Source organism: Eulemur rufifrons, chromosome 7 (genome assembly GCF_041146395.1).
Source record: "Eulemur rufifrons isolate Redbay chromosome 7, OSU_ERuf_1, whole genome shotgun sequence".
Lineage (NCBI taxonomy): Eukaryota > Metazoa > Chordata > Mammalia > Primates > Lemuridae > Eulemur > Eulemur rufifrons.
The window spans coordinates 111,159,647-111,186,862 of record NC_090989.1 but is presented as its reverse complement, the minus strand read 5'-3'; the positions used below and the strand labels follow the sequence as shown (position 1 = coordinate 111,186,862).

Here is a 27,216-nt window from a genome sequence, read left to right as displayed (position 1 = left end):
GAGAATCACGAAGGTACATATTTCTATTTATGGTTGTGTGTCGATTTCTTTCAAATGTGTTTTGTACACCAGTCTCTCTCTCCCTAGCTAGACTAGAATAATCCCACTCATTAAGGCAATCTGACTAACTTAAATTCAGGAATGGCCCCAAGGAAGAATTTTTCCACAAGAAATATCTAATACTGTTCTGGATTTGATCACAATTATATGGTTTCCTCAGAGTTAGATTGAGGAGCTTAATACTTCTTGCAAATCTTCACAATTTCACTGTCATACAGAAAAGTTAGCACATGCTTCTAAAAGTGTAAACTACAAATTTAAAATATCTTAGAGTAGACCTATATCTTGGCTGTGATCTATTACACATTTATCTAAAAAAATTAATATGACTTTTAGATGATTTGCATACCTGTGCTTCTGCTATAGCAAATTTGAAATTTAACCTTTTCTACTTCTCTCCCTTCCCTGTCTCTCTCCTTTCTTTGTCTTACACACACACACAAACACACACACACACCCCCCTACATTTCATATGTGATTGTTTTTGATTTTACAAGAAGTGAATCATAGTTCTTCACATTTATGCAAAGTAACTTGCTTTTCATTTACCTGCTATTTTATAGGTATTTTCCATCCTATGTAGGTATTCTATCATTTATATATTAATAACAATCTCATTTTAAAAATAAAGAATTCCATTTTATGTGTGAACCATAATTTATTAATCCATTGACCATTTTGAACATTTTATATATTATGTACAGTCTTTTATAATATACTCTGGTATAGTAAAAGAACCTGTGGACACAAAGTAGAAGAAAGTAATTTAATTTTTCTACTTCTCATTTTCTAAGTCTTCAGTATATGGAGGTTGTACCTGGTAATCTCCAACATTATGTCCAATTGAAACCCTCTGTCTTCTTGTGAGGTCCAACTCAGGTCATTCATACGTGTGCAAGTGCTTTGAAATACCCTAAAGAATTCTAAAAGTATAAGCTTATGCCACTATTATTACTGTGACTTTGCAATCATTCAGCACAGTTGAAATATAGGTTAAAGAGAACAGACTAGGGATTTGCATGGGGATCCCAGGGGGACATTATTGCACTATAAGGAGCTCAGTAACAGAAAGTGTATATAAGTAAACCAGAAACTGATTACTGAAGCTTTTCAATGCCAAATTTGGGATTCGGGCTTAAAATTTATACAATTTTTTCATTAAATAGGCAGTTTTTTATGACACTGGTTGCACATTAGAATTACTGAGCAGATTTTACAAAAACAATAAAGTGGCCCAGGAGACCACTGAGGGATTTTGATTTAATAGCTCTGGAATGAGACCTCAGTATTGGTATTTAATAAAATATCTACCCATGTGATTCAAACATTTAAACTGAGTTGAAGCTCACCCATATGGGATAAGGTCAATTTCTCTACATTGATGTTGCTTTGCCCTGCTTCCGTCCCGACCTCAGTTCTAGTTAGAATGTTTATTATGGTTTTCTATTCTTATCACTTTATTATCTTAAAAGCCTACTTAAAAATGGTGGGGGCATTTATATCCATGGTCAGACCTACTCACCCTTACTTGATGAACTTGAATCACCAAACCAGGAAGATTTGACTCCATGTGTCTCAGCTTTGCCTATATGTTTCCTTTGAAGGTGATCAAGATGCCACATACAAATGATCAAAGTGAAGAGATTTTTCTGCATTGTTTTAAATTTTGCATAACAATCGTTTATCTCTTAAGCGATGAAGACAAAATCAGATTTGAGAATCTACTTTCAATTATATTCTTTATGGCTGCTTTTATTTAACTATTTGATAAGGTTGTGTTACTCAGTTTTCTTAAAAAAAAGTTATATGCATTCACAAAATTGATGGAAATTGTATTCAATCAGCTCACTAAAAATAGTAAGTAATTACTAAACTTTTGTGGTGTGCACAATACATCAGTAAAAAAGTCTATTTCTCAGTTGATAAACATCAAATTTCATATACAAAATCAATGTATTTTCTTTCCCAGATTACAGAAAGAACAAAATCAATAGTCAAGAAAAATTTGCATGTCCATGATTCTGCTGGAATAGCTAAATAGTGTCATCCTAATGTGATGTGTTGCTGCCATCTGCAGCATGAAAGACTTATTAAAAGTCTGTATTACCTATACATATATAACTGGATTTTAAACACCTTGCTTGTGTAAAAAAGTAAGAACTGTATAATTTCTCTATTAGTCTATGTATTTTCTATGGCATGCCTCCAATATACTTAAAAATATGATAGATTTTAAAATATTCAATGTGCTTGAAAATATAGGTGCAAAAATAAATACTGACATTTATTATTGTTTGTGCTAAAATTAATTTTGAAAAGGCAATGAAATGGAAAACTAAAAATAGGTTTTGCGATTTATTGATATAAGAAAATATTTTCCAGATCTTTTATGTTTGCTAATTAAAAAAAATTCTCCAATATAATTTAAACCGTTTTTTCAAGGAGATTTTTTTCAGGCTTACACATTGGCTGCTTCATCTATTATATAGAATAGTAACCACATAGATTTCCACCAAAATGATACCATAGGTATACTGTCAGTGGGTAAAAGATTTTAAGTATTGTTTATATGTTGCTTTTCCAAAGATAGCACATAATATTGATGAAAATATTACATATTCAAGTCTTAAAGGAAGAAAAACACCTTTCCCCTAGGTTTCTGATTCTTGTTCTGTTATTTTGAAAGTTTGTTTGGCAAGTTTGTTGGCAAGTTACTTAACTTTTCTGAGCATTGACTTCTTCATTTGTAACTTTGGGCTTAAAATAATCATTTTGTGTGTAGCATTGAAATTAGATGAGAAATATAGATAAGAAATCTAGCCCAGTGTCTTAAGATGCTCATCAATACTAGGTTTTATGTATTCATGATACACATATAATAGTCTCATCATATTTTAGTTTTGGTTCTAATAAAATTTCAAATTTTAATATTTGAAATCTCTTGTAGTTTTATTATGATTGATCTTTAAAAACTAGATATTTATAATTAAATGGAAATGTCTAGAAAATTCATTTTTAACTATTTGATATTAATACTTGGCAGTCAGTCATAAAAGAGTGGCTCAATCAGCAAAACCTACTATGGTTTTCTCCTTTGACAAGATTTTAATCAATTTGTTTTTTTCTTTTTAAAATATATTATAGATTCCTTGAATTATTTAATTTTAATTTTAAAAATCTGTGATGCTTAAATTTAACGCCTGGACAGTTAAGATGAATCTCAATACATGTCACTAAGTACAATTCCCATTTGTTGTAATGTTATAAGAAAGTTATGGCATAAGAAATAGAAAAAATTCATTAGCATTTGTTTAGAGAATTTTTGTTAAAAGGACCTTTTTCTTCTAATATAAGCCACAGATTCCCAAAGAAAATATAAGGAGAAAGGATAAAAATAAAAGTTTATAGAAGAGAAAAATTGCTTGAGAGTCAAAATATTATAAACAGTAATTTTGTTTCACCCTAATTTTAACAATTAAAGAAACTATGACACAGAATTGAAAAAGAGAAATAAGAGTAATTTGTAAAGTAGTACAATTTTACGTTATTTCCTCCATTTATTCTCATTTTGATAATAAAATATAACATCTAAAAATATATGTCTCTAAACCTCTAATTAAGGCTCAAATGAATCAGAATTTTAGTAAGCTGCTATAAATGCCATCTGGGCTGTAATCTGACTTTTCAGATCATCTATCAAAATCTCTCTTTTGTAGGAAAATATAAGTGGTTTATCTTATGAGTTTTAGTTTCCCTTCTTTAGGATATTATGAGTTGGGAAAAATACTCAGTTTCCCACTCCCTCAATACATGTTGGTTCACTCAGATGAAGTTTCTGAGTTTCAATCCAGATTGTAAATAATTTCCAAAGTCTCCAGAGGTTGTTTTGGCCAAGCACAAAGTATATAAATCCAAGAGAAGAAAATATCATCTGAATCATATCTAGCACCATTACTTGGAGGATATCTGGGGCACAGTTGAATGGGAAGATGTGGACTCCTTTGCACAAGAAGAGAGTTGGACCTCATTAGACACATTGTGAATTCATAGGGCCTCTTTGTATCGGTGCTAACTACTGTTAATATGTTTCTCATTTCTATGCGTTTGTTTGTTCTATGCTCTTGGCTTCACTTATTCTCCCAGCCATACACTTTCAGGCTTTGACCCCACCTAGGCTGGCAGATGTATATCCACCTCATACGTTGTTTGTTACTTAATATCTAGGAATTCTAAATTCCCATCCTAACTGGTGTGGAATGCGTCCTCTTTTGTGCATTTGTGATACATTCGTTTTATTGTAGCACCTGTAACACCGAATTACACCTGTTTTGGTGAGTGGCATAGCCATAGCTTCAGTTTCTCACAACAGAAACTGGGGCCGAACAGGAACTGTGTCTTTACCCCTGAGTTCTTAATATCTCTGACATCTCCTATCCAATTAAATGCCAGGTTTTGTCAGTTTCTCTTCCTTACCTTGCCTTGTAAGACTCTGTATGATCTAGCCCCGGCTGTATTTCCTACTTCACTGTATACTATACTTCAGTCACACAGGCTTCCTGTGCTTCTCAAACTTGCCCAGCATGCTCTTGATGAGAGCCTTTGCATTTGCTTTTCCATTTGCCTGGAGCTCACTTTTCCTAAATATTCTTAATTCCTTTTCTTTGGTCTATGCTCAAATTTAACAGAAGCTCTATTTCTTTTTATTTCTTTGTCTTGAATTATTCTTCTTAATAGGTTTGGGAATATAAAGTTCTCACCTTCCTAGGAAACACGTGGTTGCTTGTTGGCTCATTGTAGCAACAATCAAATGAGAGTAACAATCAAAACCAGTATTAAACTTGCTTAATCAATGATTGGTTACAATGTATGCACATTTATGAAAGACAATCAGTAATAATCCTCTTACATGATTTCTGAAAATCAGATAATCAGCAATAGCTTCAGTCCAGTGAACAGATTTCTGAGAATTAGCCAGTCTTATTCTGGCAAACACATTCCCATAGCTCAAGTCAACACGCCAGTTTCTAAACTCCATGATTTCCCTAAACCTTACGTTACACAGTTTCTCTTCTTTGCTTATAAACCGTGTCTCTACCTTGACTGAACAAGCAATAAATTCAGCTTATTGTTTTACATCTTGAGTGGTGATTCTTTATCATTATTCATAATCACCTATGATTATATTGTATTGTTGTTATTGGTTGGGTTATGATCAACTCTAATAGATGTACGCTGCACTAGGGCAGGTACCTTGTTGCTTTTGTTTACTGCTATAACTTAATGCTGACATCCACACCTGGCACCCTGGATGTACTCCAAAAGTATTTGTTGAAAAGATGTTTAGAGTAGGGACGATGTGCCATTGAACCTGAGGCTCACATGCCTAATCCAGAACATAGTACATAGAAGTACTTCCATGAAATAATTAGCCAAATAAATTAATAGGAATAAGTTCAAGAGATCTATTGTATAGCATGGTGACTATAGTTAATGATGATGTTGTATATTATTGAAAATTGCTGATTTTAAGTGTTCTCACCATAAAAATGATATGTGAGATTAATGTGTATGGTAATTGGCTCAATGTAGCCATTCCACATGCATACAAATTTAAAAACATCATGTTGTACAAGATAAATATATATGATTTTTATTTGCCAATTAAAGAAAATAAATAAATAAGAATGAATAAATTCATTGTCCATGTATTTCTTAAAAATATTTTTTAGGAACAACCTTGAAGTAAACCAGAAATTATTTGGATCTCTATGGTTCCCATAAAGTCATAGTTCTCATAAAGTCATCTCTCTTTAGAAATATATTATACTAGATGAAATGATACTCACTTGCCCATTTCACATCTCCTCTTGAAAGACTTAAAGACTTTACAAATTCAGTGTCAAAAACTGAACCCATGTTCTTTCCCTCAAACCAGATCCTCTTATAATGTTCTCACCATCAGTAAATGGCATAGGTCAGAAATCCCCTTTCTCTCTTGTGTCTCTGTTTTCAGCTCAGCCTCAAGTATTGTTGATTTTACCTCCTAAACATACTTTGAATCTGCTCACTTCTCTCTCTTTCCATGACTGCCCTATTAATCTAAGCTACCATTAGCTACACTTCCACAGTAAACTACTAACTGGTCCATGAATGTCCTCTCCAGCCCTCTCACCAATCTAATCTTTAATCAGTCACTTCTCTCATAAATTTTTACTGGACGTGTTGCTAATAGGACAGCATCTGAAATCTTTAACATGGACTACAGGCCCTATTTATCCTCGTCTTGTAGCATATTCCACCTCACTGCCTGAACTTTACTCACTGGCCTTCTTCAAGTCTCTTGAAATTCTCAGGTCCGCCTCTTCCCTCATCACAGAATTTTTACAGATGTTAGTATCTCACCCTAAAATGTTCTGTTCTCCACTCCTATTTTTTTCATATATTAAAGCCAACATCACTCCCTCACTCCCTGAACAAGTCACATATCCCTAGCTTAGCACCTCGTCCATCTCCTTGAAATAATTCTCATATTTGAGATCTGACTTCTTTTTGTGTCATTTTGGAATTAAAAGCTATCTCTTCAACTAAACTGTTAGTGCCATAAGAGAATGGACTATATTGTTGGCATACAAGAGGGAATCAATAAATATTTATTAAATGAATGGATGAATGCATGAACAAGAGGTATGTGAAACTGGTCAAGTCTTTCCCAGTACATCTTAGAGTAAACAAAGTTGGAGGCTATGTTCTGAGGGTGTTGTGGGTGCAAGGAAAGGTAGTAAACCAGGAAACAGTGATATACAAGGGATCTGCCTTTTTCTGGAGCTGCATGCTTTTCATTGAAAATCGAAGGGTCTTGTTAGTCTCTCATGGACTTATGTTTGGTGGAAAAGGAAATAGTAGAGCATAAAAGAGATAGAAAGATCAATTTTAACTTTAATGAGGAAGGAGAGATAGTATGGGTCTCAGTTCATTGGAATATGCCGACAGAAGGTTTTTATTTAAATGTAGCCAACTTTAAGGTGAGTGACATATTCTAAGAAGGATTTTTATCTTTAGTGAGTCTCCATTACTTGTGGGTGTTGAATACTCTTTTCAAAAGTTTGAGGGTCTATTTAAATACTTTTTAAAACTTCCTGTTTGTCATATTAAAATGAAGCATTTACAAATGGTGTTTTCTGTTTCCCATTCTTGCTCCATAATGAAAGTCTCAGCCATTGCTGTTGTGACATTGGTTTCAGAAACCTCATTTTAGACATGAATAGTAAAGGACAAGAGAAGATATGAAAGCAGGATTGTCTCTAGGAAGAGAACTTAGGACATGAAGCAGGGGTGCAGGGTGGGAAAGGGGCAAAACAGGTTCCTTGGCGATCATCCACATACTGCCTGATTTTCCTTTGTTAACATCTCATTTTATTACCTCATCAGGAATTCATTTGAAGCATGGTGCCCAGTATGTAATAAGTCCTGAAAACATGTTCTCCATTTGATTAGTTAATAACCATCAGCTTTAAAAATGTCATTTCCTTTAGCTGGTTATAAAGGACCATAAATCACACACACTTGAATTGACATAGATAAAGGGGAAAAGGAGGAAATGCTGAGTTACCTTTCAACATCAACACGGCTCTACAAGGTAACATGAGAAACACAAAGAGATTCAAAAAGATTGCAGGATTAAGGCTGCATGGCTAGCAATCAGCAAAGCTAGATTCAAGGTGATGTCTATCGCAAACAGGACTTTTGTTCCCTTCTATGACTGCATTGCTTCCAGTATGCAGGTGGTACCAGTTATGCTGAAGAAATGGAAGGTACGACTGAGAGAAGGTTGTATGTGATTTGGAAATATAGTTATTTTTTGGTGGCTAGTAAACTATTCTGCCTCAAGTAGGAAATCTTTTATGCTTGACTGAGGCAATATCTACTTTTTGCATGTCAAAGGAGAATGCGTATAGAAAAGTTAAGGTGTAACGAAGGATAAAGAAACTGAAGGAAACTGAACCAGATTATGGAAGAAAGATTCTTTTCCTTTCCACACTGCACAATATAAAGCTCTTATCCCAGAGCCCAGAACTAAATTGATACTTGTGGGCTATTTTGTGAACTTAACTATATGTATAATGCTATTTCTAAGAGATGATTGGTTCCTAATTTCAAACAACTAACTTGACTAACTTAGTAACAGATGCTTAGAATACATTCCTTTTTCTGAGTGGAAGATTGCCTGGACTTTCTCCAAACACTATTACATGTACGTGATAATTTGAGTAGTATATGTGCAATTCTGAAGTAGAGTCCAAATGGCTACATGATACTTTGCTTAAAAGAAATTTGTTCCATTTGGAAAAGGGGAGAAGGACTATTGCCATTCACAACAAATTTTCCTCTCACGTGGACTTTGGAAATATGTTGATAACTAGGGTACAGTAACAGAGAGAACTTCAAAAATGTTAAAGTGGAAGGTATTAATTAATTGAATTTACTGTACTCCCTTACTTCTGCATTTGCCTCATGGATTACAGTTTTATTTGATTTTGTTGGCTTATTTTTAAGTCCTGGAGTTGTCCATTTTTTAGAGACTCGGATCCCTTATTGATTGAAATTTCAGTGCAAATAGATAAAATTCCTGCCAGATAACACGTTTTTTTTTTTTTTTTTACAAACTTAGATGTTTATTTATGTGTTTATTTAATTATTTGGCATAAGTATGTATTTAAAGCATGCTTTGGTTTGTAAATACTAGTTTCCTTATGAAATGTAACTGTGCCTCTTGGCATTGAAATGAATTGACACTATCTAACTTTCTCATCTTTACACATATTACTTACCCAATTTTTAACTTTTCCAATATAAAAACATCTCACTACAATAAGAAAATTAATAAACAAAGTAAAAAGGGACTACTTTTGAAAAAATATTTCAGAAATTCAGTCCTTTTGATTAGTAACCAGCCTCAGTACCAGAAAAACTTCAAAGCGTTCTCTAAACATTGAATTTTCATCAGTGATGCTGCAAGCCTTAGTTCTCATCTTTCATGCTTACGATTGCAATAACTTCAAAAGGATAAAAAGAAAGAATTGTAATCTCTCAAAACAACCTTGTGCTCAGGCCAGTAATCATGTATTTAGCTATCATACATTCACAACTAGATAATTGCCTCATTAAATTATGTTTTAATAAATATAATAATTAACATTTTTTTTTACAAAAAAGCAAATACTTAAACCATTCAGAAATGAAATCCAGAGCCCAAGGGATTTCTAGAAGAAAATGAAAAAGAATTAGATAGCGTCAAATATAGACATCTTCAAAGGGAAAGAGATCATTTAAACTTGCTTTTTACTTACTGAAATATGTTCTGCATATTTTATTGTTTTCATTATCGTGCTTGTTATAATCCAGCCAGTGAATGTTCAAAGAACATAAAATCCTACAAATAAATAAACTGAATATGAGTGAATTTACAAAAAGGCAACAATTAAGATCAAGAGCCTGACATAGAAACTTTGATTATGAAAAGCAATTATATTTCCTGTGGTGTTCCAGCATCATATGATTTATCAGTAGGAGAAAAATGGAAAAGTTTTAAGCTTCATGCCACTTACATGTTGAATTTTCAGAGCATGAATAACCTTATCTGAATCAGCATGGTATTATCAGTCAAAATTTTGGGTGATCAACACCTTACAGAATTAGATTGTGGGGCATTCTGGGTCAGTGCAGGAAGTTGTGATAGACATTGACCTTTGAATAAAACTTAGATGTATCATCACAGACAATGTGTTCAGCAATTAGGTAGTTATCTCAGGAAGTACTGAAAACTATATCAGAGGGAACTCGGAGAGTGGAGTGAGTAGGGAGAGTTATGGGTTGTGAATGGTCACCTAGAACCAGAAGAGACCAAAAATTAGTTTGCATTTGTGAATTTTTTCTTTAGATCAGGGTATATCCTCACACCAGCAGCTTTCTAAAGCTATTTCACCATAAGATAATAAAATGGAGACAGTATTTAAAAATTAAAAACATGATTCTTCCTATCAAATTACACATAGAAAAAAATAACTTATCTTGGTAATACACATGATAAATTGTTTTAAAAGCTATATTGGCAAAAAACAAACAAACAAAAAAAAAAAAAACAACCCACAAGTGTTTTATAATATGATGGTAAAAAGAAAAAAAAAAAAGAAATGAATGGGAACCATTAACTATTCTCAGTGAATATATATCTCCCTTAGATGCTGGAGTTTAAAAGCTATCCTTCCAGATGATTGATGTGTTATCTCTAGTAGTGCTTCTTAAATTTATATGGCATAGAGAAATCATTCAGGGATATTGTTTGTCTGGGATAGGATCTGAGATTCTGCACTTTGAACAAGCTTCCAGATGGTGCCGATGCTGCACTTTGCACCACACTTTGACTAGGGCCTATAAAAACTTTTATCAAAGCGACATCCTCTCAATCCCTCAAAGAATATGGGCTAAGAATAGGGCTCTTTCTTTTCAATAAGAACATATTTAGAGGGTTTTTGAAAGCAATTAGTAAGAAGAACAAGTAAAGGTTTTTCATAAAGGTTATACATAAATTATAGTTCTGTTTTTGACAGTACTTTTTTTTTTTTTTTTTGTCCTCAGCCTGTTACATCAAATAGGGCAGATTAAAGAGGATCTGATTTGTAATATAAACAGTAAGTGTGGGGCTTAAACAGAAAGGCCTATTTAAGGTCTTGGGAAAGGGATATGTGTGTTTAGAGGGATTGGTGCTGAAGTGGAGAATGATCAAAAATGGGAAGGGTGAGCAAAGGAAAGGTGACAAGTCAAATCACTGTCAAGTGATTTTGAGAAAAGTGAATAGAAGAAATATTAGGTGACAAGCAAGGTTGACTGAATTGGTTAGATTTGTAGATGAAAATGGGAATTGAGGGTAAATGATGACTTAGTAAGTACAAAACTCAGCTCTCTACAAGTATTAATTCTACCTTCTATTGATGATAGAGGACCAGTAAGTTAAAATAATTCCTCTAAAGTGCTAGAGAAACAACCCTGATACATATACATAAGCATTTCTATACTAAACTCTTAAGTTTCCTTCAGAGAAATCACCAAGGAATAATTTTTAGTTTGTACATTTATTTCCCAACTGTCTTTAGGAGAAACTCAGTAAATAGGGCTGATTTTATTCCACAGAAGCACACGCATTAATATAACCATAAGATTTAGGAACCTAAAAACTCCACAGAACAATAAAATATGAGGAAGAATTTAAATTTATTTAAAAATTCCATGAGTTTTTGTGGGTGTGTTGAAAATGGTAGGAAATGAAGTAGGTATCAGAGGGGAAGTTAGGAATAGGGCTAGCCAAGCATTTTGGCACAGGTATTACTTAACTTCTGTTTGTCTATCACCAATCTGCATATACCAAAGAAGAAAATGTTTTCAATAAAATGGTAAGTTGAAAGTAAGGACAAGGACACAATATCTTTGTAACAATGGAAACTGCTACCTATTAACTCATTGGTGTCATCCCATGAATCTATGTTCATATTGGAAAGGCAAGAAGGCTGCACTTCCCACATTCTGAATATCACCTAGCTCATTGTTAGGCAGGGTCCTGAACTTTGCCCAGGATAAATCTTGTGATATTTATTCTTGCATATTTCTCAGTTACAGTGAAAATAAGCCAAAAATCTAAATTGAAGTTGAAAGTGAAGGAAAACTCGGTTTTTGAGGAAATGATGACTAGGATGCTATGGGGGATCAATCTTTAAGGAAGAGATGGTGTGACATCACAGGAGAGTGGCTGCCTAATAGAAATGCAGGCTTCTAAATTCTGATTTTTGAAGAAAGTTTGTCCCAAACTAGCTTTCTATGCATAAAACTTACTCTTTGGGAGTAAAAACTGTGTAAACTGGGATTGGCTCTATAGTAATTAACAAGTAAGAAAGAGAAAAATAAGTCACCCTTATGCATACTTACAAAGAGAAAGCAAGCACCAATCATTGCTGCTTTGACTGTCACATCCAGATCTGCTGGCACATGAATTCCAAAGTTGTCAGCATTTGTGAAGACATCATTTACAAATCCTGACCAGTACTTTGAAATCTTCCCAATTGTAAGTTTTTCATTAATGGTTTTCACCTTAAAAAAGAAAATAAGAAGTATTGAATTTGAAGATGAAAAAAGATGGTTTTACACTTCCGAGGGTATTACTTCATGAGAGCTTTCAATTATTTTATTCATCATTTCCAAATGACAATTATATGTTATTTATTCCTTTATATAAGGGTAGGTTTATAGATTTAACTTTCCAGTTCACTCTTCAGACATTTTGCTTTTCTGACAGTTTTCTAATTCATCATAATTCTTTTTTTTTCTTTTTGTATGCAGATGGAGAATATAATAGCAATAAATTATTAAGTCCAGGCTACCACAAGATGGCAGCAGGTACATAGTTCAATTACATGCTTTAACCATGAAGGTAATTCCTTTACCTGAGGTCTAGATTTTAAACCTGAATTCTCCATTTAAAAAAATATAAAAGAAGATATTAGGAATTAAATTAATTTCTAGGTACAATTTGTAAACTTTCAAACATTTATTGCTAATATTTTATAATTATTAAAACATTTAAATATTACCAATAATTATTAGATCACATTTTAGTATTATACTCAGACATTTGTTAGGCCATTCCTTTCTAACTAATCCTAAATCCCACTTTTTTACATCAAAAAACCCTCTGGGCTGATGTACCACAAAGAAGTTCAGACCAATTTGACATCAAAGTCTATCAGTCCTTCTCAGGTAGAAGGAGTCTATAGTTCAACTTTATAAACCATTCATTTGCATACCCTGTTTCCCCTTCTGATGCTGAAAGTGATTCAATATAAACTTTCACTCTCCATAGGGTGGAAAAAGATAGAAAACAGAGAAAGTTACTTAGGACATCTCCATACTCTGAATACTAACACTCTTATGTTTTAAGTTCTCCTCAATCATATTACTCTTAGGAAAGCCATGACAAATTTTTTTTGGAATGGGATGAAGTTAGAACAGCTCACGTTGTAAAATTTACCTTATATTCTATAAGATTAATGTTCCTTTAAGTCCTGAAAACTGATGTCCTAGGTAAGACATATGAGTGAATGAATGAATGAATGGAAAATAAATATACACTTTAATTTAGGTCATCTTCTCTGCCCAAGATGTTATCTAGGAGAATCTGTTAAGATAGTTCATATTGCTACAGATTAGATTTGCAACTACCTATTGCTTTTAGCATTCAATTTACAAAAATATGAGAGTATATTGTTTTATAAAACAAATTTTAAAAGTTGTATGATCATAGCTTTCTAAATTAGTGATATTTTAATGGAGTATGTTTCTGAAATAAGATCTGAACTGGGAAATGTGACCACCGGAACTATAGAAAAGAAGTTATATAATTTAGGTGATTCTAAACTATATACCATGTATTCTATAATTCCACATAAGTAAGACACACCTAAAATTGAATGCACTGCTATTTTTCAAAATCAGAAAATACTGATTATCTAAAAAAGGCAAAACTATATGTACATAAAAAGCTTGATGTTCAGACACTTGGATACATTTAAAATAAGAGGTTTACTGTTTTGTCCATAAAACTTATAAATTATACTTTCAGGAAAAGTTTTATTTGATTGCCATCATTATATTCTATTTGTTAAAATTACTTTGAATAATACTTACACTGGCCTATGACAAATATGACCAAGGTGGTACATTCTGTAATATTATTTTTAAAAAATTCTCGGACTTAGTATCTCTGGAATTATAAATTCTTATTGCATATACAAAATAAGCTTATTATATTACTTCACAAATATGTTATTTTCTAAATTTATTTGAGATTAAATTAATTTGAACATTTTAAGAATTGAATCATGTTGCAAAATATCAGGATCTAAGTGAAAATTTCCTTCATTTTTCAATCATACCTCAAAATCCACATCACCAAAACAGCCACATGTTGCACAAGGACCAACAATTTTCAAAATATCTTCTTTGTTTGCATTTTGGATTGTGAATTTAGGCAGAAAGGGGTCCCATTTCTGAGCAATGTAACCAACTATAGTACCAGGAGGGGCTTGAATTTCTAACTGTAAGAAGATATAATAATAAAAGAAGATTTTCTTGTTACTATATTTTAATGTTACTATAATATCAATTTACCTCTAAACAGTATAGTTATGAAATTACTTTAATATTCTATAAACCAACCTAAATATCTGCTTGTAAGAATACAAAGCAGTGGGTTTTTTTTTTCTATCTTAGAGAAACAAAGAAATTCACTATATAGATAAATGGTACTGTGCACTGAAAGTCCATATCTTATTGTCCCTAAGGAGAATCTGCCCCAGGACTATCTTCTGACACTGGGACACTGGCTTCTTTGCCATTTTATTCCCAGTACAACAGTTGGTCAACCATTGAAGCTGTTCCTCATGTGCTAACTCATATCTACTTCTTCTCAGTTGTAGCCACAACATATATCTAAGTCTCTTTTACCAATTAGTGAGTGTTCATGAGTTTTTTTCTCTTCATACTGTCAACTTCCAGTTTTTCTGTGTGTAATTAAAAACAAATTCTTTTTGCAGTTATGGTTATTAAACACCAGTTTGACTGCTGTTTCATGTTTTCCAAAGTATTACAGATAAGCAGTTGCATTTTGCATTTTCAGGCACAATGTTAGTATTTGACCCCATTACCCTTACATATTTACGTAAGCCAAACCAATTACTTTTCTAAGATAAGTTGGGAGCAGGTGTAAATAAAAATAAAATGTTTGCTTTTAAACCAAGCCATCTCTCTACTATCTGATTTTGACTTTTCTTATTAAGTTCATAGTCTTCTGTGTATGTCTGTAGTGTTCTTAGGTAGACAAACATCATTTTAACTAGACTGCTTGGAATTATATAGACTTGTTCTGGGATCATTTTAAAAGTCAGTGATTTGATTTTGATCAAACTTTAAAAAATTACTAATGGGTATTATGATATATCTTATGTTTAATTTATGACACTGAATTACTATTAAATAAAACATTGATTATCAGAAGTTTTCAAATGGGCATATATTCTATAATTATACTGACTATACCATCTTGGGACACACTAATATTAAATCTTCAGCAGGTGGATGGAAATTCTTGGGCTCTGTGTATGAGTACTTGAGCCATCTTGTCACTTAGGTGCTTGCCTATAAATGTTAATACTTGGAGAATTAGCTTCAATATATATTGTTAGAAATGTCTCTTCTATATTAATATTTATTTTCCATTGTTCTAAGGACAGTGCTTATACACAGGTACTCAATAGAGAAGCTTGGGCTTGGATTAGGACACCCGGATCAAGTCCCATTTATGATATTTCCCGAATGCGGGATCCTGGGAAACTCACCTCCACTCTATTTCCTTGACTGCAAAACATGGAAGTAAAACCTACTCTTTCTAGCTCATACAGATGTCATAATATGAAATTCAGTAAAGGAAGTAAAAGTTCTGTCAATTTAACTGCATTATATCAATGAAAGTTATGATTACAAGTCTATTAAATAATAATCTCTTGTATATTAAAGGAATTGAATTATTCCCTCTAAAACAGTAATATTACCTTTGCCAAACCTTGGGGTTTGTCATAAATGGGTAAATATAATGTGAGATTCTGTACTAAATAATAATATCTAAACAAGAGAACACCTTAGAGGGGTTTAATATCACTTAGCACTTCCTGGACTTTGCTACAGTTAGAGAAGACAAAGGGTCTATTTGCCCAATGGTGGAACTTGTAGACATTATAATTATGTGGCTAATGTAGAGATTCAGGAGGATGTGTCTCATTTTCATGATACATGAGCTATCTCCACCAATTAACATCACAGAATCCACCGTAGTTTTTGGTTGGAAAGGAAAAAAGTTTAGTGAATCATCAAATCCTCAAACTATTCTGATCCGAAAGAAGCATCATACTAATGCAAACAATTGAAAGGTTAATAGGCCCATAGCTCCAGATGAATTCCATTTAAAGAAATAATTGCTGATTTAAAAAAATAAGACACCAAAGCCAGTGACTAACCTCTTGTAGGTAGCAAGGACACCAGCAGCTATTACACCTCAAAGGCCTGTTTACGGTAATCACCTCTCGACCTGAGTTATCTGTGATCCTCAGGGTGCAAGATCGCAGCGTGGAACAGAAAGTACGATTGAAACAGATGCTTTCCTCCACTGCAAAGTAAATTCTTTGTCCCAAGCTGTTTTTAATCTCATATTTGTTGGAGGTCTCAGTGCCAAGTATCACTAATGGAACAAAAAAAAAAATGTCATAAAATAATGCTTTGCTTAGTATCAAAATTTTCAAATAAATAAAGGAGGACTGTTAATTAAAACAGAGTAGTTGATTAATTATTAATTATACGGTATCTTGTTTACACAATCTATTTCCATGGTCTAAATTTTGAGAACTTAGCCATGGAAATCAAAGTAAACGCTGAGAACAAAGCTATGTAATTAATTAATTTTGATTCCAGATATATGACCTACTTGAAAACATGTAGTATCACTTTTCAACTAAAGATCCAATGCTCAGAAGAAGAATCTATTACTCAAATAATAAATCTATCATTGCTATGGAAATTATTGGGACAACTTACAGTGATAGTAATGATTTTGTCTAAAATCTCTATCTGGTAATACATCTACAGCTTCATGCTATCCTACTATTTAATTTTGACTTATTTTAGGAATAATGTAGAACAATTACAAACATAAAATACTCAAGTAATTTGAATCCAGTTAGTCATTCTTGTAAATTTGGGTATTGTTAAATAATTTCCCTGTTTGGTGAATCACTGATAAAATGTTAAAACAGTAGCATTTTGTTTTGACAGTTTTTGTGTCTCAACCCTGACTTCCATTTTTGAAAGTATTAAGAAATGTAAATGATTAACATTCATGGAAATGATCAAATAGCATTTATTGTTTTAAGATTATATATAATGTTAGAATTTTAATGACAATATCATCAACTCAGAGTTTTATCTAAATCAGATTAATAATTTTACTTTTAGCTTTTATTTAAAAAATAGAGTTCTTTTTGACCTGATTCTATTCCACACATTTAACTTTATTGCTTTTAACACATTTTTCTGTAAAGAAACTTCTGAAAAGGAAAATATTTTCAACAGTTTTAATAAATGCAGAATATAATGTACTCACTTCCAAGAAGCTCCACCTGCTGGTGTATAATTATCAGGTCTAACTGTTAAAGGGTGACATAAAGGAAATACAAAGTATTACATCACAGACTTCAAAAACCTTTGGAGATATTACTATTAACATATTTACTATACCACATAAAATTAGGTGATTTTCATGTTCTTTATTAGGAAAAAGGTTGAAAACAGCTCACATTTTATAATGTAACACAAATGACTTTTATTCAAGTAAAAATTTATAAGACCTCTAAAAATTCCAAGGCAGAATTGCCCAAAATAAGAATAGGGACAGTGTTTAATTCAGTGCTAACTCTTTCTGTGATAGTGGAAAATAAGAGTAGGTCTGGAAACAAAAGTTTGATAAGATTTTTAAACAATCTTTAAATAATAATGCCCAAGATATTTTAAAACTTCCAATACTTCTTTTTTAAAGAAATGAAACAACACAGCAATGATTTGAATTCCTGGCCTCTCCTCTTCACCCCTGCCTAATTCTATTGTCACTCTGACAGGCTGCAAATCATTCCTTTTAGTAATGAAATGTCTTTGTTAAGGCTGAAAGATTACTCTATAAAATTTTCTCATTCACATTTTCCTTTGGACTAGAAAAAAACGGAAACCCTCTTGGTGTCAACAAAATACAAATTTAACCAGAATGACAGTTATGGCACTAAATATGTGATATAAAATTTGCCTTATGTAATTAAAATTAAAGTTAATTTACATAAAGTATCCACAGATGTTGAGAAATAACAATATTAAAAAGTATACAATTCAAATTGCCATTTTAAAGGAAATAGGAAGGATGTGTTCTTAGAATAAAATTTATTTGTGTGTATTTTAAATTTGATAATCAGTGCTTGAAGACCCACTAAGGCAAAATCATGAACACTGAATATACTGCTGATCATTGTGTTTTCTAATACTTCATTTTAAATTTCACCTTAAATTTTTCTTTACTTTATTCTCCCTTTACATTACTAAACTCACCAATAACTGTCAAACTGAGCCAGTCATTACTAAAATTTGGTATTGATTGGACACCACAATCTCAGAAAATTTGAAGCTACATTACTTCCTTCATTGTCCTTGTATAATCCTGAGGTGGAGATAAAACTAATACTATTTTCTCTCTTTAAATCTTATTATTGATAAAAAAAAAAAAAAGTATATGTGGGCTCTTTTTTAAAAAATTCACAAAAATATTTTTCCAAAACTATTTTATGGTCTAAGATATTCTAAAAGCTATATTAGCAATTATGACAAAAGATTTTTTTAAAATGAGAATGAATCTTTTATAGTGTATTTCATTACCTCCATTCTATTTTCAGGAAAATGGGAGGTTGTGGAAATAGAAAGATATATCCTTAAGAAGCATATACTTGATTATTTAGCCATGGATCTACATAGAATTAACTTAGAGATGGAGATCTATGGGGTCAAAATGAAGTCTGAGTTTAGAAACTTTGAGTATTGGTGTCATGGATCAAGCTTTAGTCCTGAACTTTAGGAACTATCAATTGAGACCTACTCAGAAAAGGGAAGTAGTGCCTCTCTAATAGTCAGTAATAGCAGTTGTTTACTGAATAACTACCATGATGTAGTCACCGGGCTAGACATTTTGACATAGTATATTATTTAATCCTCACCAAAACTCAGACAGATAAATGTCATTAATTTTAAATGTGAGGAAACAATCTCAGGTTAAGTAATTTACCCAAAATCATAGAGCTTGTAATAGGCCACCGATTCTGACAATGCTTTCTATTTGGTACTTTACTGATATCACTTAAATAAACTGCAGAACGAGGAAATCAATCTTGAGACACTGTGGAACTTGAGTGCCTTTCTTCCCTGTTTTCTGTACTCTTCTACTCTCTTCATCCTCTGTAATAACATTTGATTTGATTTCTGAGGCCAAACCTCCTGGACTTGAGGGTCTTGTTTTTGGTTGTTCTTATAGTTTTCTTGAATTAGCCCTAGGCTGCTTATTAACGATGGTCCAAATGTGCTTTTTCCATCCTTTTCTGTTGATTGATGGACTAGGAACTGTTGGAAACTTTAAACAGATTGAATTATATATTCAGGTGTCAGGGCAAGTAAAGTGCTCTTAAGGTATGAAAGTAGTAGAAATGAAAATACAATGGCGACCTTGGATGCAGATTAAGAATTAATGCTTTTTAAAAATCAGATTTATAGGTATCAGTGATTCCATTTAATATATGTATTTCAAAATAAGTTGGATATTTACGTTTTTATAGACTTTTACTACTGGTACCCATAAGTGACTAAATTATAATCATTAATTATCCTTGGACATTATAGTGTAAAATGTCATTGACTGTTATGAACATGTAAATCCCTATGGCAAGTATGTATTGATTTTATTCTTAGATTTAATCTACATGATATATATATATATATATATGCATATATACAGCTAAACATATATATATGTGTATTTATTTTCAAATTGTTTATGGAAACAAGATTCTCCATAGTTATTGGATGGACTTAATTAAAAGAGAATAGATGGTTTTTAAAAATTTTACTTCATTTTTTATTAATAATTTAGAAGGATTTTTATTGCATATTTTCTTGTTTATTGATAAATCCAATATTCGTGATTTTATTTAATCTTATGGCTTTTAGATAAAAGTTAGCACCTGAAAATTCACTTTCTGTTGTGTCTCTTATAGACTTATTATATAACACTTTTGAAATGTTCACTCATCCTTTTATGTGTTCATTGCTTTAAAGTAAATGTGTTCTTTTAGTATAAAGTGAGTAAATTATCTTTCCTTTTAGCAGTAAAATATTCAACGATTGTAGGCATATTTTTGTTTTGTGAGAAAGACTAGCAAAGATGTAATTTTGGAAATTTTTCTCCCTTTTAGAATTTAAGCCAAGGTGTTCATATCTCTATTTATTGAATGTTAAAAAAAAATGTATTCATGTCAAGCATCTGGCTCCGGGTGTGTCATCATTCATGGATGGAAGAAGAATATGTGATGACCATATGTGATCATCAAACCTCAGCCCTCTGGCACTGGTATATCACTTTTATACTTGGCAAAACCTTGTCTGACAACATTCCCAAACAGCTTGCAGCAGTTAATCAACTCTCGTCAGCTATTACAGCTGATCCTTTCTGCAGATGGAGGATGGTAGGTTCGCTTTTCCAGCTCTTTTACATATCTCCCTGAGCTCTCCAGTCTCTAAAGTACATTTGTCTGCCAGTGGGTTTCTGGAGAAGGCATCTGCAATTACAAACATTTTCCCAGGAACATATGCTGCATGCAGCCTAAACCCTACCAGGCATAACAGAAATCTCCTGTACCTTAAGGGAATTAACACAGAGATTTGATTTTGATAAAGGAGATAGACTTTATAGATTGAAAGGATGCCAAACAAGCTGAAAATTGCAGCAGATGTGCTGACATCTCAATATTAGTGTAAGTGTATTTCTAATCATTTGTAGAATAAAATACAAAAGCAACAATAATATTCATATACGAATAGCAATAGCTATTTATGTGCCATATAGTTCAGATGTTGATATTTTTGATTGATTTGTTATGAGGCTTGAATCCCTACCTACCCTAAAATGACTAAAACAGCAACTATACCTAATCGTAATATGATCTTTCAAGCAAATTGTCCTGGAGATGCAGCAGGATCAGAAGACAATAATGTTCACTTGACAACTTGCTTTCTCTTGGGTTTCCATCTTCCTTTTAAGATTCAGTTGAAGACGCTGGACTCTCAGCTCATAGCTGAAGTCTCTCCCAAGTACTTTGAGCCTTAACAACCTTTCTCTCCTCTATATACCTGCACAAATTACAATTGTGTGTTTAGCTGGCGTTTGTACACATCCTTGCACTTTTTTTTTTTTTTAACATTTTTTTGTCTTCCCAATTAGGTTGCAAAATGTTTGGGTGAGAGGGACTAGGTTTTATGCTTTTTATATGCCCTGAATATAGCAAGTACTCAATAAATATTCTTTAATTAAATAGCTGTAGGTGACTAGATATATTAGACAATTCCTCAGGGATAAATTTACTGACACCTTGAGCAATGAACAGAAGGTGGATAAATGTGCTAAACAGCTCTATCAAAAATACTTAGTCTTGTCACTCTGTCAAGTACATAAGAAAATAAAAGTAGCAATGAAAGATGGCAAATTTTTCCTAAATAATAGAAATAAATAAAATCATTGTTTTATGATTTATAATGCCTGTGTCACTTCTATAAATGGTTGAAGACTTACAATTTTGGTTGAAAAGCAAGAAACCAAATTTGTATTAATTTTAAGGAGAAAATATTTGTAGGAATATAAAGATAAAAACACCTGGCTTAAATATTCTAGACCAGGAGGGAGACTGACTCTTGGCAGGAAACTTGGCGGAGGGAGACGCGGCTGCCATGCCTGGTTTTCTGAACTGGAAGAGGAGGCGCGAAGACTTTGGTCTGGGTCTGGAGTTCCAGGGAGAAAACCAAGTAGACCTCTACTTCTTTGTTTCTGGGCATCTGCAAGAGAATGAAAATCCCAATCTATATTTAAATTTAGGCCATTTCATTTAGTCCTTAAAATATTTGTTACTTCTCAATTCAGGGGTAGATTATCTCCTGTTGCCTCTCATTTTAGTACCCTTTCCTTCATTTTCTCTACTCACTGCCACCACCACTTGACCCCTGAGTCAGAAAAAAAGAAATGGGAAAGACTGCTGGTACTAGTTGTGAGAAAAAGTTGAATAATTTGACCAAAATAAGTGACTAAATATATATAAATATATTTAGGCAAGTAACATCTGTTTAGAGACATGAAGAATCATAAACACAAAAGAAAAAAGAATGGTAAAAGGCACTAGATACTCTGTATTCATAAAAGGCTAATCTTAGACTTGGATTTTAATCATAATTATGACCATCTTTCAAGGCATATTCTCCCCTTCCCAAATATTATGGGGGTACCTTGTGATTTCTGAGGATTTTTTGTTTCATTTTACCAATAGCACTGTTATGGCTCAGTTTAACTCAGTGTTTTTTATATTTTAGCTTTAACAGAATCACCTAGAGGATTTATTAAAACACAGATTGCTGGACCTTACTCCAGAGTTTCTGATTCAGGAGTGGAGGAGGGAGAGAGGACTGGAGAATTTGCATTTCTAATAAAGTGCCCAGATGAAGCTAATCAAAATGGTCTGAGGATATACTTTGACAACTAATGGTTTAATTTCATATACTGTAAGAATATTCATAACTAATTTGTGAGCTTCTTAGGGGCAGTATAATATCAAACTTAGCTTTGATTTCCAGTTTTTTTGTATAAAAGCACCCAATAATATTTTCAGAGTATGAATCCCTTTGTAGCTCATCCAATATTACAAAAGATAAAGTAATAAAATAATTCCATAAAGTTTGAATTTTATTTTTTTAGGGAAATCATCTGTTTTCTATATTATTCCCAGGTCAATCTATTATTATTTAAATCATCTCTTAGTTTGAAATTTGGAGGTTTGCTGTTTATCTTGCATTCATTATTCCTTGTAATATTATGCATAAGCCTTAATAAGTGGTGCATGCAAAACTCTTTTAGGTTTAAAAATATAAATGATAGCTTTTCTACTATTATTTTTTCTTTCTCTTCTCACATGACTACCACATAGGTATTTCCTTAATAGAGATCCTTTTTTCCCAAAGAATATCAGTGTTTTTACTTCTCATTTTTAGTAATCAATAAAGTATTATAGTTTTCATAAGTGCATTTAGTTATTTTATCAATGTGATGCTGTTGAGTGTAGGTGTGGAACAAGGTTTGTGACAGGTATTTTCAAATATGAGAGGGACCATTATGAAGACAAGTAATTCAGATCATTTTAAAGATATATTAATAATAAGAACAAAAAAGTGGTTCTGGATTCATACAAGGAGGAAATTTATAATATTTGTACAAAGATTTGAATAAGAACTCTCATTACACACATGCTAAAATTGTGGCATCTACATTTATGCTAGATTACAATGGTTTCACTTTAGCAATGACAACTATATTTATGAGAGTTTATACGTGCATGTGAGGGGTATTTTTCTGTATCTTTTAAATCTCTAAAAACTAAATTTAAAAAAATGAAATGGGTTTCCTTTGAACATAGTAAATTCCCCATCATTAAGAAAAATCAAGCATATCCTCAATTCATTCATTTATTCATGAAATAAATTTATTCATGTATTTATTTTACCTTAAGGTTCTAGGAATGGACTATGTTTATCATTATTAGTATAGGATCATGAAGTTTGTACTGGTAGTCTACATTTAGAATTCAGATATGCTTTTTGGTTAGCACCACATGGAAAAAGTTGTCATATGTCTCCATTAAAATAGAGTGCCATATTGATAATATTATAGCAGTTTGCTTTCCACAAGTACTCCAACCTGAACTCTTCTTTTCTTAGATCTGGGGCAGACACAAAGGAAATAGGCTAAGAACTCCATTTGCCCTTGAGAAGGGTCCCCAAATGGAACCCCAAGCAGCAAACTCAGAAGAAGACTATGTAACACCATGTTACATTTTGGAGAGGAGCTAATGGCCATTATAGCAGTAAGAACTAGAAAATATTGAAAGGTAATAAACATTCCTTCTTTAGCATTAGTGCCAAATGCACTTTTGTCATTCACTTTCAGAAAAGCATAGAGGCAGTGATAAAATTCAGAATAGTGGTTCATCTTAAGAATGAAGTTGCTTGGCTTTTTAGCCAGAAAGAGAACTTTATGGAAGCTAGAAATGTCTATGTCTTGATCTCGGTGGTGGTTACATTAGTGTACCTTTATTTTAAAAATTATGTAGACTAAGTTTCATGCTCTTTATGCACTTTACATGTGTTGACCCTCAATTAATAAAAAACAATGTAGGAATCAATTTCTAACAATAGCTTGTAGAAAATTAATTGATTCTCTCATTGTCAATTTTATTGTTAAGTGGATTGGCAAATTGCCACAATTTTACATTATAAACTGTGTTTGTTGTAACAAAATACAGTGAGTTATGGAGTGTCTGGCAAGTAACTACACATTCCTAACCCAGATCTTTAGGTCCTTAGACCTTGCAGCAGGTCCAGAGGCATCAGTGCACTTGAGGCCCAGAGGATATCATGTCCAAACTCTTTAGAAGAGTATGGGTGGGTCTCTGTCTGAGACCGTTGAGAGAGAACACTATTCGGAGATCACTCACTTCCTTTCCTGGGATTTTAGTATCTTTTAAAGATAACTCTTGTTCAGTTTAGATCATCCTGAAAACTTTTTTCTCACACTTGAAGTTTGAGACGAATCTGTTCTTAGATTGTGTTTATTTATGGTAAACCAAGAGGCTCAAGATCACACAAATGTTTCTTCAATTCTAATGGCATTCAGTATTCAGACTGTCCTTTGGTTTAGTAGTGCTGATTGATTTGCCTAAGAAATGCATGAAATGCCAATTAGCTTTATTCCCTGGGAAAATGCTAATTGCCAATACAGTTTCATGGGCCAGGAAACACAATGTTATAAATAATGTCTTTACAAATATTTGAAGAAAACTGTCCACAAAAATGTTTTAGGTAAATAATGATGATAACCTGACATGCCCTCTCAAACAAGATTTCTAATAGAAAAGCAAGCTTTATTGTTATTTAAATTCTCTTAATTAGCATAGGGTCTCTAATAGGTGTTTTACCCACGCCATGTGTTAAGTATTTTGAGTAGGTTGCAGGAGGAGTGTCAGTTTTCCATCTGAAGTTTTGCCTCTAAGTTTAGTCTTAAGTACTTATCATTACTGAACATCACTACTTTTTGGTAGATTAATCATATTTTGATCATAATATTGCTTTCTAGTCACAAGTTTCTTCAAAGACTCAGACCACCAGATGAAGAAGGAACTCCTTTGAATTTCTATCTGGCTTTGAATTTCTATCTACTCTTTTAAAAATGTATAACCAGCTTATAAATATTTTACACAGTCTGCAACTCTTTACCTTACAGGCTTCAGTGTTGCTGTTAACTCTTATTTTATAAAGTGATGAAGTGTTTTGGACTAAGTGCTAGTATCAGTCTTAAATGAAAGAAAATACTTTTCTAGGTTTTTTGTTTATTTGTCTTTAGATATAGAGAATGAAGCACACATACATTAAAATTCATGGTTTTGCTGGTTCATGTACATATTTTACGATTTGAGTGTTCCCAGTGATTCTCAGGGGACTGGTCTATATTAAATGTTGATGCAAAATGAAAAGATTACTTCATTTGTTTCATAGTAAATAGTGTCCCAAAGTGTGTTTCGATAAAGGAAGTAAGTAAGCATACACATTTCTTTGAATGGATCATTAATTTAATTTAAAATATTATAAATTGATTATATTATCCTATTATAATTGAGTTAAAAGGTTTCCACCAATTACACTAATCATAATTCTTCATGCTAAAACTTTTCATTATAGCCTAGAGTTTAATGGTTCATTCTGAAAATGAAATGAAAACACATTATAATTTTATTTTGTATACAAGTTGCACAGTAGTTTTAGTGAGATTGTAACTTATCACCTTAAAAAACAACCACATTTCTTGTCTTTGGGGACCTTTAAAGAGATCAGTAATGGCATTTCTACAGTTTTAGGGATTTAAGGAAAAACTTACCAGTTCCCTCTTCCCAATTGTACTTTAATGCTTTCTAAATTATGTATGAAAAGTTTTCTTCAAATCTCTTTAAACCTGGAATATCAACCTGTCCTTGTGTTTGACATTAAATAGTCCCATTCTACATTTTGTTATGCAGTTTTTCTTATTAATTTACTGTGTTTATGTTCAAGATAACTAAAACATTGTTTACATCTGAACTTTTACATTTCATCAGATAGAGTGGTTTATTTCTTTTAGTTAAATGTAACATGCTTCTTGGAATTAAATTTTTAAAATTTCCATGTTCAAAAGTGGGAAATGAAAGCTGTTAAAGTACCAATCTTACTGTTTGTAACACCTCTACAACTGTATATTTTTAGTCATAATATAAGGAAAATTTTATTAGCTGGTTATATTTACTCTTACCTTTAGAGGCCATGAAGATGTCTGAGTCACTTCTTCAAAGGCAGCCAGGTCAAAACAAGCAAAACAAAAAAGGCTTTTCTTGTTGCAGCAAGGAGAGAAAACACAGTATGCATAAAACTTCAGAAGGTGTCTGTGTACCTCATGTCAGCTTACAAATAAGAGAGGAAGGGAGTGCCTTGCTGTTTCTAGAGTGCTGGATTTTATCAGTTTGGACAACAGAGGGAGACGAAACTATCACAAAGGTAAACACTACTTAGAAACCATCGGCCGGGCGCGGTGGCTCACGCCTGTAATCCTAGCACTCTGGGAGGCCGAGGCGGGTGGATCGCTCGAGGTCAGGAGTTCGAGACTAGCCTAAGCAAGAGCGAGACCCCGTCTCTACTAAAAATAGAAAGAAATTATATGGACAACTAAAAAATATATATACAAAAAATTAGCCGGGCATGGTGGCACATGTCTGTAGTCCCAGCCACTCGGGAGGCTGAGGCAGTAGGATCGCTTAAGCCCAGGAGTTTGAGGTTGCTGTGAGCTAGGCTGACGCCACGGCACTCACTCTAGCCCGGGCAACAGAGTGAGACTCTGTCTCAAAAAAAAAAAAAAAAAAAAAAAAAAAAAAAAAAAAAAAAAAAAAAAAAGAAACCATCATATAACTTTGCTGACTGAAGGAACAATTTAAAAATAATAAAAACCAGAAAAGAAAGCATACAACATTCATTTTAAGAGTTATTTCCACTTAGTTGTTTTTTTCTCTTAGAATATACACTTTTGCATTCACTCTTATATCAGAAATATACTATATTTCTAAGTTTTAGAAATATACTTGCCAG

The 27,216-nt window shown here is 32.6% G+C and overlaps 1 protein-coding gene across 2 annotated transcripts; it reads right to left on the bottom strand.

Moving 5' to 3' along the window:
- Nucleotides 1-812: 812 nt before the first annotated feature.
- PLSCR5 (phospholipid scramblase family member 5) lies at nucleotides 813-26,546 on the bottom strand. Of its 2 annotated transcripts, none has more exons than XM_069473125.1 (8): nucleotides 26,390-26,546; nucleotides 21,701-21,843; nucleotides 17,315-17,357; nucleotides 16,176-16,396; nucleotides 14,040-14,201; nucleotides 12,037-12,198; nucleotides 9,408-9,490; nucleotides 813-983 (listed from the first exon to the last, which is right to left on the bottom strand). In XM_069473125.1, exons 1-7 carry the CDS (start codon nucleotides 26,400-26,402, stop codon nucleotides 9,452-9,454), a joined length of 783 nt encoding a protein of 260 aa, XP_069329226.1. In that variant the 5' UTR covers nucleotides 26,403-26,546; the 3' UTR covers nucleotides 813-983; nucleotides 9,408-9,451. The 2 variants fall into 2 exon arrangements, with proteins under 2 accessions (XP_069329226.1, XP_069329225.1); XM_069473124.1 differs by lacking the exon at nucleotides 813-983 and adding an exon at nucleotides 9,214-9,320 and having other exon boundaries at nucleotides 21,665-21,843.
- Nucleotides 26,547-27,216: the final 670 nt, after the last annotated feature.

Bases quoted from the DNA above. Each gene is read 5' to 3' on its own strand.
- PLSCR5 (XM_069473124.1), bottom strand. The intron at 17,358-21,664 runs GTGTTTTTATCT...ACCCTTTAACAG, and splicing joins GTCTAGAATATTTAAGCCAG to TTAGACCTGATAATTATACA. The intron at 12,199-14,039 runs GTATGATTGAAA...TTCTTTTTTAAG, and splicing joins TTGGTGATGTGGATTTTGAG to GTGAAAACCATTAATGAAAA.